The sequence below is a fragment of the Cherax quadricarinatus genome, chromosome 53, assembly GCF_038502225.1.
Source record: "Cherax quadricarinatus isolate ZL_2023a chromosome 53, ASM3850222v1, whole genome shotgun sequence".
NCBI lineage: Eukaryota > Metazoa > Arthropoda > Malacostraca > Decapoda > Parastacidae > Cherax > Cherax quadricarinatus.
In genome coordinates this window covers 28,639,518-28,652,991 of record NC_091344.1, presented here as the reverse complement: position 1 = coordinate 28,652,991, position 13,474 = coordinate 28,639,518, and the positions used below count along the sequence as shown (strand labels likewise).

Below are 13,474 nucleotides of genomic sequence, written 5' to 3'. Positions count from 1 at the left end.
AGTGATAATCAAGAAAGGTTGAATATGTTTATTTTATGAACCAAAAAGCTGACGAATTAGACATTACTTTACATGAAGGTTTTTTCCTCAGCCTGTAAAGAGAATGGTATAACTTACAGTATCCTAAAAACTTTAAAGCAAATCCTTGTAACTAATTTTAACACTATTTAATCATGCAATCACATTTATTGTGCTCTCACTATATCTTAGGCTAATAGGCTCATTCTTCCTATTCCTAACTGCAACAGCCCAATGTACTTAGACCTATCTCAATGACTACTTGTGTTTATGAAACGCTTGAAAGAATGATACCGAATAAACTATTCTACTGAATAAGACACTAACTCTCCTCTCATCTCTAAGGTTGTGTAATTGGGAAGACTGTGAAAGTCTTTTCTCATACTCACTCTCCTTCCTGATCTCAAATCTGCCACTGATATCGTAAATAGAACTTTTATTCTTTATGAACTGCCCAGAACGAATTTCACTAGGATAAAAGATAATTTTTCAAGTTGAGTATCCTCTGTTCTTTACCAGGGATCTTGAAGTTACACTAAATAAATGTCCTTATATACAACACAGGGAAGTTACTCACTCCCATGTTATTTAATGATCTAATTAATGCTCTTCTAAATGAACTACCAACCTCAACTAGTCACAACGCTATTAGCTATGCTGATATCATGATCCATACAATAGATCATAATGAAAAGAGAACCATTTTTAATAAGGTTCATTTAATATGTAATCTGTATGTAATCTGTATCTAATCTGTAATCAACACGTCTCACACATTAGTAAGTCAGCCAGTAAATCAACTGAGTCACTAAATGCTGGAAAGGAGTTTAGCATTTCTAGGATCTATGATAGGATATATGCGATTAACATTGCAATCACTAACAGAATGTTTCAAAATTAATTAGACGCTGTCACCACAAATCCTGTCATATGTCTAGAAAACAATAAATTCAAAGAAAAATGGATTGTGAAAACATGAATTTATACTTCATTTTATAACGTTCATGAACTGCAGAGGTGAACAAAACAAGAACATTTTCCTCCTTTATAGAAGCTATATTTAAAAATATTACGAAGCGTAAAGCCTCTCGCAAGAAGCTTATTTCTAGTGATTTCTATCTTAAATCAATTGCAAAAGCAATTGTTAAAGAAGAAATTTATTCTTTAACTGTTATCCATAATATATTACAAATTATATTACTGATGGATATAAACAAGAGGCTGCATGCAGTGCTTCATAACCTGTTATTGCCACTACTCTCGGAATAACAGTTAGAAGCCTTGCTAGATCAATAACACACAATTATAACATGAAAGTAGGCAAGTAACATTTTCGGAGTAACTCACAGTGTAAACAGACTGACTGATGCTGTGGTACCCAGACTATGGCTTCGTTAAAAAGTACTTCAAGCCCCGCCCGTGGGATGCTTTGTTTACTTCTGGCCGTTTGGTACACACAGATGATGATGATAAAACTAAATGCAAATTATGTTTTTAGGCTTATGGCCACTCTTGAACAGTCTGCTTAAATGTCCACTTACTGAGCAATACAGAGATAGACAGAACAATGACCTATGTGATATGTAAAGATATCTCACTACTGATAACATTGTACCAGAAATTTTAAGCAAACTTCGTAAATTCCCTTACTGGAGATGAAACATGAATTCCTGGGCCTAGTTCTTATGCCTTTTGAGTTTCCACATTCTCTTGTACTACCATCCGCAGGATGAATATGAGCTACACGTAAACAAGCCGCTGGGCAAAACCTCAATCTTTCCCTCAGTAACATCACAGTACACTCGGCCAATAAATTAGCTGTCATGTTTCTGTTGCTTTGTGAATTCTTTTGATAATAATTAATATAACTCGTTGTATGAAATTCCGCCATAGGCAGTATTTTGAGAAAATAAGTCTGAAAAACGTAAATTTAGGATTTTCTTATTGCCTAAAATGATTGTTTAAGTTCTTTGAGTACTTTAATAATTTCCGGAGCGCCTTCTCCGGTCTTGGGTGTCTCAAACTCTCCGCCAAAATAAGCATGTATTTTTGATGGTACTAGAGACTCCAAACCAGCTGTAGGATCCCAAAAGTCTTGGCACATGTCTCTCAAGATAGTGATGATCATATTTATGAGGTCCTCGTCTCGCCACTCAATTTTCTGCTCCCGTTTGTGTTGCAGTTGATTTAAGAAGCTGTTCTTCATTGCAAACCCTGCAGGTATCATGATTTTCCACTTACGCGAGTCCCACCAGGTGTAATTTGCCTTTACTTCCCGAGGCATCCAAGGATCAGCCTTCAGGTGAGAGAGAAGAGTCTTGCAGCCCAGGTAAATCCGACGCTCCTGTGGGTCTAGTTGACTGAGGACCTCTGCTTCGGCGCCAGCAAAGCTACAACGCCACTCTCCATCAGTTGTATTACAAATGTACAACTGGTTAATGCTTGCTGGAGTGAGTGGTGGCCTACTCACCTCTGCTGGCCACTGCACAGCCAATACAGGAACTAGGTCTATACTAATCTGCAGAAGAGGATATTCTTTTCCTTGCCAAGCGAATGCCAAAGCAACGCCTACCTGAGTTCTTGTCACACCTGGAGATACTAAGCTAAGATGACGACTCTCGAACGTCTGCTTCTCCAGGACTCTCCTCACTAGCTCATAAAAGTTATTTATCAAAGATTTTCCTTGCAAACCTGGGTTGTCTGTCTTGACTCGAAGTCTCAGTCTGTGTCCTTTCAGGGCGGCCAAGTGTGGTTCTTGTTCCACAATTTCTACTGTCGTTCCAGAAGTGTTTGCCAGCACAACACTTAAATCATACTCATCAGGTGTAAATAAACGAGTACCATCAGCTGCACTGCCAACAGTGGTAAGCTTACCCTCGTAGAGTCTGTCAATAGAGCTGACATCATCCAAGATAATTTGTACCTGTTTAGTAACGACCTCTTTCACCTGCTTAGCTTCACCTTCATCAAAATTAACAGTAATTTCATCTAACTGTCTTCCTATTTCCTTTATGTTAACAAGTTTCAGAAGCTTTTTAATTCCTGCAGAGGGTTTATGGAACACTAAATTATCTTCAAGAGAGGTTTCGTTTTTCAGATTACGACGCAAATAGTCTTTAAAGTTGCGTACGATATCAGAAGGAGTTGTTCCAGCCTTGCTTACAGGCTGTTGGTTCCTCAAAACCTTTTCCAACAGTTGATAAGAATGATCATGACCAAACATGGCAGCATAATGTGATGGAGTATGTTCATAACGGTCTCGTTTAAGAGCAGATGCTCCAAGACTGAGTAACAGAGCCAAGCAGCTTGAATTACCATGGGAAGCAGCTTCGTGGAGGCCGGTGGCATCGTAAGTATTATCAACTACTGTGTCAGCATCAAGGCCGCCCACAGTAACCAAGAGGTATGCCAGCTGCAGCAGACCTCGCCGGCAAGACACCAGGAGAGAGTAGGTGTGGACAGCGTGTTCTCGTGGTGACCATCCTGTACGACGCTGAGTCTTGGCACTAGCAGGAGTTGCAAGAAATCTTGTAAACAGAGAGTTATATTCATCCAAAACTTCCTGCAGCTGCTCTTTTTCTTCTTTATCCTTAACCTTCTCTCTTAGTTCTTCTATCCGCTGTTTCTCTTGACGATATATATCCTGAAATAATTAAAAAATGAATATATATATATATAAATAAATATATATATATATATATATATATATATATATATATATATATATATATATATATATATATATATATATATATATATATATATATATATATATATATATATATATGTGTATGTATGTATGTATGCATATATACATATATATATATATATATATATATATATATATATATATATATATATATATATATATATATATATATATATATATATATATATATATATATATATATATGTATGTCGTGCCGAATATGTAAAACTGGTCAATTAGCAAGAACTCATTTAAAATTAAGTCTTTTCTAAAAATTTCTCTTATACGTTCAAAGATATATATTTTTCATTAACGTTAATGTAAAAAATTTTAATTTTGCACCAAAAGAATCTTAGAAGACTTACCTAACCTTATTATAACAAGAGCAATTTATTTTAGCCTAACCCAACTAAATATATTTTAGATTTGTTTACATTAATTTAATACTAAACAAACACTGTGAAACATATTTTTTTCGTTAGGTTCAGAATGATTTCGGCGAAATTATTGCATACACAAATTTTCACTTGTCCTATATGGCAAGATGAGCGTTGCTATTTAAGCCAAGCTCGCAAATTCTGCCTACTCTGCAAGACATATATATATATACATATATATATATATATATATATATATATATATATATATATATATATATATATATATATATATATATATATATATATATATATATATATATATATATATAAGAACATAAGAAATGAGGAACACTGCAGCAGGCCTGTTGGCCCATACTAGGCAGGTCCTTTACAATTCCCAATGCTACCCAAGAAATAAGCTCTGATGTATCACACCTAAAATTAATTTTTCATGCCCTTCTGAAAATTCTATCCAAACAGACTCTGTATGTGTTACTTCAGACTTAATACCCGTTTTTATGCAACAGTTATCAGGTCTCCCCTCATTCTTCGTCTAACAAGTGAATGTAACTTAAGAGTTTTTCTCGGACATACAGTGCCACCCCACCCCCCTTCCCGACACTTCTATCTACTTGGAACACTTTAAAACCCTGAATGTGACATTCCGCAGGCATGTCCCGACTTTTTGAATTAAACTACGTCTCAGTTAAGGCAAATACATCAATGTTACCTCCACTAGCAACTAATCTCAACACGTCCATCTTATTCCTAGCACTGCGACTATTTGTGTAATATATATATATATATATATATATATATATATATATATATATATATATATATATATATATATATATATATATATATATATATATATATATATATATATATATATATATATATATATATATATATATATATATATATATATATATATATATATATATATATATATATGTCGTGCCGAATATGTAAAACTGGTCAATTAGCAAGAACTTATTCAAAATTAAGTCCTTTCTAAAAACTTCTCATATACGTTTAAAGATATATTTTTTTCATTAATGTTAATGTAAAAATTTTTAATTTTGCTGCAAAAGAATCTTAGAAAACTTACCTAACCTTATTATAACAAGAACAATTTATTTTAGCCTAACCCAACTAAATATATTTTAGATTTGCTTTCAATAATTTAATACTAAAAGAACACAGTGAAATATATTTTTTTCGTTAGGTTCAGAATGATTTTGTCGAAATTATTCCATACACAAATTTTAGCTTGTCCTATATGGCAAGATGAGCGTTGCTATTTAAGCCAAGATCGCAAGTTCTGCCTATTCGGCACGACATATATATATATATATATATATATATATATATATATATATATATATATATATATATATATATATATATATATATATATATATATATATATATATATATATATATATATGTATATATATATATATATATGTATATATATATATATATATATATATATATATATATATATATATATATATATATATATATATATATATATATATATATATATATATATATATATATACATATATATGTCGTGCCGAATAGGCAGAACTTGCGATCTTGGCTTAAATAGCAACGTTCATCTTGCCATATAGGACAAGCGAAAATTTGTTTATGCAATAATTTCGCCAAAATCATTCTGAACCTAACGAAAAAAATATATTTCACTGTGTTTGTTTAGTATTAAATTATTGTAAACTGTGGAGAAATTTTCTCCAGGAGGGGGGTATCAGCCCCCTTCAGCCCTTTCAGCCCCTTCAGCCCTTTCAGCCCTGAGTGGCCAAGCCCTCAGAAGGGGCGAGCGTCTTGTTTACTGCTAGAGTGAGTAATTGATCACAGATGCTATGCCACGTAGTCAAGTGACCTCTGCTCCTTGCAGCGGTGTTGCAAAGTGTATTTTTATAAGAGACAGTACATCTCTTACTTAGCAGGACAATTAAGGAAAATCCTGCTCCCACTTTATTACCATAGTAAAAATATTGTTGTCTATGCTTAAGACAGCAAGAAACAAACATTCTGCTTTGCTTCATTGAGGAGGTGACAAGGATGCAAGGTACTAGGTCAGCGTTTTTTTTTTTTTGGGGGGGGGATTTAATTTCCATGGTAACCTAACCCAATACTGTCCATCTTTATATTTGACAGTGTCCAAATATTGGTTATAAGTCTGAGACTCTTGTGGGCTTGGTTTATTTACATCAATGCCTATCGCATCTAAATCCCACAACTTATCAACTGGTTCATTCATTTCTTCCAGTAATGATAATTTTTGCTGTGGTACATGATCACCGGTTATTCTCGTAACTAGTACATTTTCCACTGAATCAATATCAGCTTCTTTCCCACTTTGAGAGGGAATGGGACCACATATCATGTGGCCTCCAGCTGTTTTCAGCAAGTGAACATCATGTTTACTTACTATATTTTGCACAAAACAGTGATAATAATCACTTCCAATGATTAAATCAATTGGACTAATTGTGTCCGTCTGTATGTCAGGACAGGCTAACTTGACCTTAGCTGCTTTCAGTGCTGCAACTGTTTCTTTTAATCCCTGGATCTGCACAGACTTAGGCAAATCATCTACTACCACAGCTTCTACTGTCTTTTTCCTGTTTCCTAGACCAACAGTGATTCTGGCTAGGTCATATGTCTGTTTACCAGAATTGTGGAAAAAACCAGCTATATCTAACTGTATTTTGGCATAGGGTTGTTTATTCAGTTTCTGCAACACTGATCTTCTTATGAAGGACCTTTGTGAGCCTTGATCAAATAGTGTTAGCACATTGGTTTTGTGTAATTTATTAGATAACTCAACTCGAGCTATCGGGAGAGCAGTTGCTTTAAACTTATCTCTCACATTTAATGCTGTTGCTTGTTGACTTCCTGATTCTGTGGAAGTCTGCTGCTGTTCAGCAAAAGTATTTGGGCATAATGCTGTATGATGCATACCCTTGCATTTAAAACACTTCTTCAGTGAGCATTTTCCTCCCTTGTGTTCACCTAAACACTTGATGCATCTTTTCAGCTGATGAACACGTTGTTTACGTGCCTCCATTGATGTGTATTGACTACAATACTGTGCCCAATGTGTTCCATCACAAAGTACACATATTGGAGTACGTTTATGTATGACAGTCTGTTTACTGTCTATTGTATTCACAGCTTGATAAGTGCCTATATGGGATTTCCCATTATGTGGTTTAGTGGGAGTAGGTATACTCTTTTTATACTGAGTTGAAGGTTTATTATCCACTGGATTTGTGGATTTTTCATCTTGTCTCGTTGCTTGCATGCATGAAACTATTGTTTGTAAACCATTGCTAATTTCTTCACAAGTGAAATAGCGTTTATTGAACATAATATTTAATCGTTCAATAGTTTGTGGTGACAGCTTATCCTGTACAATACCACTGATAAACCAATCACATTGCCTTAGGTCATATTTAGCATCTAGAGATCTGAGACTATTGTCTAATGTGATTCTAAATGCCTGTAAGTCTGAATAACAATGTTTGGGTGGCTTCAAGCTTGATATTAAGACTGCATGTCTAACTCTAGCCTTGTCATCATCAAAGTAATTGTCTGATAAGACACGTAAGGCTATTTGATAGTTGCCTTTGACCACCGGAAATGACTTAATCAGTTCATAGGGTTCTCCCTTCACAAGACATTTAAGATAATTGAACTTAGCAATCTCGTCTATGTCAGTTCGTGAATTTACTATGGATTGAAACCCACTAATGAATTCTTCATAATTATGACCTTGGAAAATAGGTAATGACAATGTAGGTAAGCTTGGTAATGGGACACTTGTTGTTGTTACAGGTGTAACAGGTGTTTGACCACTAGTTACAGTAGGTCTCTGTGACAGAGTTTTGCGGCAGATAGCCTGTACTCTTGTCCACCTTAATTGTTGATCACTAAAAGTATCCAAAACATTTTTAATTTCATCCTCAGATGGATCTGATTCAAGAAATTTATTTTCATAACGTGTATAGTCTGAATTAATTATTTCCAGACGTTATGTAAATAATTCAAACTTGACCTCAAGATCATCAAAATCTATGTTTGTATCTTGAGTTAATCCTAGACAGACTGAAATTAGATTTTCTAATTGTGTAATCTTAGTCTGTAAAGACTGAAACTGAGTTTTCAAACAAGCCATTTTAATGGTATATTGAAAATTCTAGCACCACACTTAGAGTGTTTAAAAAACACTGTACTGCTATAAACAGCTGAGTTTTTGTTATGCTTAAGTCAGCAATAATCGAGTCAGACACTACTGACCCTCTAAGCTTAACCTCAGGGTCAATGACCATGAAGGGTACAGGGTACATGTGTCTGGTGTTTATGGCTTGTTTGCTGTGTCAGCCTGACCATGATGACTAATCGTAAATAACGATGTTATACACTTCATTCACTATACACTATAAATGTGGCCCGGTGGCCTGGTGGCTACAGCTCCCGCTTCACACACGGAGGGCCCGGGTTCGATTCCCGGCGGGTGGAAACATTTCGACACGTTTCCTTACACCTGTTGTCCTGTTCACCTAGCAGCAAATAGGTACCTGGGTGTTAGTCGACTGGTGTGGGTCGCATCCTGGGGGACAAGATTAAGGACCCCAATGGAAATAAGTTAGACAGTCCACGATGACGCACTGACTTTCTTGGGTTATCCTGGGTGGCTAACCCTCCGGGGTTAAAAATCTGAACAAAATCATATCTTATCTTATCTTATCTTATAACTGTAATCACATGTGAATATTACTTACACATATATAAATTTCACTGTTAATATATATTTGAAAGCTTACACTTTATATATAAGTTCCTTTAATATAACAGGTAGATCTATAAGAAACAAACTTTAACACAATCTTGTCTCTTAATTTCTGTCTATAAACATTATAAACACTGTGTATATATATATACACTCAGACAAACAACATCACTTGGGTTGCTGTTGTCTTAATCAGCATTTTCTCGAGATTGGAGCAGTGGGTGCAGGGTGTGGGTGAGTCACCCAGCTCCCGTTTTCTTTGGGTGTCCGCTGGGTGAGCGCCCATTTTCTTTTGGGTGAACGCTGGGTGAGCGCCCGTTTTCTTTTGGCTGCTCATTCTCTGTGATTGAGTCTTGAGGGACTCATTTATACTGATTTATATTGTAAAACACTAGTTTTACAGCTTTTTTCGAAGGACCTTGGCTCATAGGTTATTTGTGCACTGTAGTACAACATATTTGGACCACAGTGTGGTCTTTATCCGGTTCGAAGGACCAAACTCTGTTGAGAATTTTGGCCTTACCAGCTATGTGTATATATATAAATATAGGAAACACTTAGCTGATAAATGACAGCAAATCGTCTACACAGCCGCCCCTGCAGACGAGGTCTAGAAGCTGTCGAAACCATCACAACATTGGGCTGTCAAGAGATACAATTTGTAAGTATAAATTACCCCTAGGGGGTGTTATGTCAGCATATTTCATTCGATGATGGCTGACGAAATACCTACTTGTTTGGACTCAAAAGTCCACACCTTACTGCCGATTATAGGTTGATTACAAACTCCTTGTGACTCAAGAATTGCGCAATTCCCCGATCTACAAGAAATTCGTAACATACCTTGCTCTTTGTAATGTGAGCTATGGTGTTCTCAACACCTTCGACAGGTATCGGTGACTTGATAGAAGCTGAAGTGTCCTTGGATGTCCACGTCTTCCATTGTCTAGGAAACGCACACTGGTACACTATGTTCCACAAGATTTGTCTTTATTGTTCACAATGTATCACAAGAGAAGCTGATCACACTTCTCTTAAGTGTTTGTGTTAGAGACACTTTGTTCACACTAACGCACAGATCAGTATCCTGGCATCAGTGTCACTCTCCATAGAGTCAAAGATAGTCTGGCGTCGCCACACCGCCCCAAGCCGTCACTGCCCTAGCACAAAAAAAAAAAACGCTGACCTAGTACCTTGCATCCTTGTCACCTCCTCGATGAAGCAAAGCAGAATGTTTGTTTCTTGCTGTCTTAAGCATAGACAACAATATTTTTACTATGGTAATAAAGTGGGAGCAGGATTTTCCTTAATTGTCCTGCTAAGTAAGAGATGTACTGTCTCTTATAAAAATACACTTTGCAACACCGCTGCAAGGAGCAGAGGTCACTTGACTACGTGGCATAGCATCTGTGATCAATTACTCACTCTAGCAGTAAACAAGATGCTCGCCCCTTCTGAGGGCTTGGCCACTCAGGGCTGAAAGGGCTGAAGGGGCTGAAAGGGCTGAAGGGGGCTGATACCCCCCTCCTGGAGAAAATTTCTCCACATAAACAATTCTAAAATATATTTAGTTGCGTTAGGCTAAAATAAATTGCGCTTGTTATAATAAGGTTAGGTAAGTTTTCTAAGATTCTTTTGGTGCAAAATTATAAATTTTTACATCAACATTAATGAAAAAAATATATGTTTAAACGTATAAGAGAAAATTTTAGAAAGGACTTAATTTTAAATGAGTTCTTGCTAATTGACCAGTTTTACATATTCGGCACGACATATATATATATATATATATATATATATATATATATATATATATATATATATATATATATATATATATATATATACATATATATATATATATATATTTATATATATATATATATATATATATATATATATATATATATATATACATATATATATATACATATATATATATACATATATATATATACATATATATATATACATATATATATACATATATATATATACATATATATATACATGCAAAACAAACACTCTGAAAGAATAGAGAAATTCCAAGCGCTTTCGTGACTACTCACATTATCAAGGAACTATGAAAGAAAAGCATCCAAGGAAGCTATATAAGGGGTCTGGTCGGCACCTCACTATCAGATCCCACAACGGTTTAAACACGTGACGCGCGGCGAGCCAACTTGGAAAGGTCCTTGGCACAACTCACCCCACAAACTATTCTACCCAAGAAATAAGAAATTTTAAAGATTATTTGTCCAGTGTATTATTAAATTCTTCCCAAATTCTATTAATTATAAATGGATCTAATTTATATAAACCCAAGGAAATATTCATATTATTGTCAAAACTGCTTTTTATGAAACAAGATTCAATTATATTCCTGTCGACCATGGACTTGCTTGATACTACTTTCTCAACTTTTGGAAAATCAATTGGATGGTTAAAATGGTTGAGAAAGTAGTATCAAGCAAGTCCATGGTCGACAGGAATATAATTGAATCTTGTTTCATAAAAAGCAGTTTTGACAATAATATGAATATTTCCTTGGGTTTATATAAATTAGATCCATTTATAATTAATAGAATTTGGGAAGAATTTAATAATACACTGGACAAATAATCTTTAAAATTTCTTATTTCTTGGGTAGAATAGTTTGTGGGGTGAGTTGTGCCAAGGACCTTTCCAAGTTGGCTCGCCGCGCGTCACGTGTTTAAACCGTTGTGGGATCTGATAGTGAGGTGCCGACCAGACCCCTTATATAGCTTCCTTGGATGCTTTTCTTTCATAGTTCCTTGATAATGTGAGTAGTCACGAAAGCGCTTGGAATTTCTCTATTCTTTCAGAGTGGTTGTTTTGCATATTCTGAAATCACCTGTTTACTGTGATCTTATTGCATATATATATATATATATATATATATATATATATATATATATATATATATATATATATATATATATATATATATATATATATATATATATATATATATATATATATATATATATATATATATATATAAAGACCGAGAAACAAATAATGAAATTCCAAGCATTTCGTGATTTCTCATGACCAATACTACACAGGTATTCTATGCAGAATAAGCATAACGGTTATTTTTTTGTTGTTGTTGTTGCTACAACTCGGAACATAACGAAAAATCTATATATTATTTATTTTAAATTACTATTAAATACTAAATAAGTCCAAACTAAGAAACTATATTATTTCCCTAAAAAAATTACGTTAATTTAAGTTTTGCGAAAATTACTTTTTTTATATCGTTGTCAATGAAAAAAAATATATCCACGAACCTGTTATATTTATTTTTGAAAAAGGCCAGTTTTTAAGGTAGTTCGGCCTATTCGACAAGTTATGTTTTTTTAAGCCAGACATATATACATATACAATAACATATCCAGAGGGGAAATGCATGCTGCATACTGGGCTTGTGTCCGACTTCGGAGGAGCTGGAGGAGATTCATAACCTTTGATATATTGTACCAATGTATTCATGTTTGCATTTTCTATCATTGTATTCTGTCTATTAATAAACTTAGCAACTAATATGTATATATATATATATATATATATATATATATATATATATATATATATATATATATATATATATATATATATATATAGAGAAAGGGATCTGACCTCTTTCACTTGTGCTGAGTAGTTTGAAGGTAGTATATCGACTGGTAATCTGCCCGAGCAGTCAGGGATATAGAGAGAGGCTCCCATATTCTTAACCATCTGTTTTGCAAGGTTCCAGTTATTAGCGTCCAGTGCAGCGTGCAAAGGTGTGATGCCAGACTCGTCTTGCAGGAAGGACTTGCCTCCTGCCTGTCTCAGGAAAGAAACTGTCAGGGGACAGTTGTTAGTGGCAGCTAAGACCATGAGTGAGGTGAGCTCGTTAGGTGACTGGTTGGTCCACCTTGTCTGCCAGGGAGTCTCACCTCTCAGACTAGTCAACAGGTGCTCAATGCCTTCACTAAGAGCTCGGTCTTGTGGCCTCACTCGTCGATGCTCGGCTTGTAGTGCATACAGAGTATACTGAAAATTTAATGATGAATAAATTATATTCCAGTAACAGATAAGTCTCAGAAAAACGTAGGTAAGCTACAGTGTTAGCAGTAAAACAGTCATGGTAGCTAAAGTGCTAGCAATAAAACAGTCATGGTAGCTAAAGTGTTAGCAATAAAAGTCATGAATCTGTTTATCGTTAATGTTTCTTCTAAGATACATTATTTATTGTTCTTAACAATGCAAAACAAGTCACGGGATATATAAATCTTCAACATAAGTACTTTCACAAGGCTCTGTACGTCGTCAGTAGCTGTGCAATGATGGAAGAGTAGCAACAGCAGAAATGAGGGAAGTTTTCTCAGAGTAAGGAAGATATGGTGAGGAGAGACAGCTTCGTCAACCAGGCACCCCGCCCCCTCCAGGCACCCCGCCCCCTCCAGGCACCCCGCCCTCTCCAGGCACCCCACCCTCTCTAGACACCCTGCCCCCTCCAGGAACCCC

The 13,474-nt window shown here is 35.1% G+C and overlaps 1 protein-coding gene across 2 annotated transcripts in view; it reads right to left on the bottom strand.

The window, feature by feature from the left end:
- Nucleotides 1-1,366: 1,366 nt before the first annotated feature.
- LOC138854273 (ankyrin-1-like) overlaps nucleotides 1,367-13,474 on the bottom strand; it is a 97,425-nt gene continuing 85,317 nt past the window's right edge. The window contains exons 5-6 of one of the 2 annotated variants that reach the window (XM_070096506.1): nucleotides 12,602-13,000; nucleotides 1,367-3,661 (exon numbers count right to left, since the gene is read on the bottom strand). In XM_070096506.1, the coding sequence (XP_069952607.1) occupies nucleotides 1,967-3,661; nucleotides 12,602-13,000 (2,094 nt within the window). In that variant the 3' untranslated portion in view covers nucleotides 1,367-1,966. The remainder of the gene's footprint in view (nucleotides 3,662-12,601; nucleotides 13,001-13,474) is intronic. The other variant, XM_070096507.1, reaches the window with a different exon arrangement.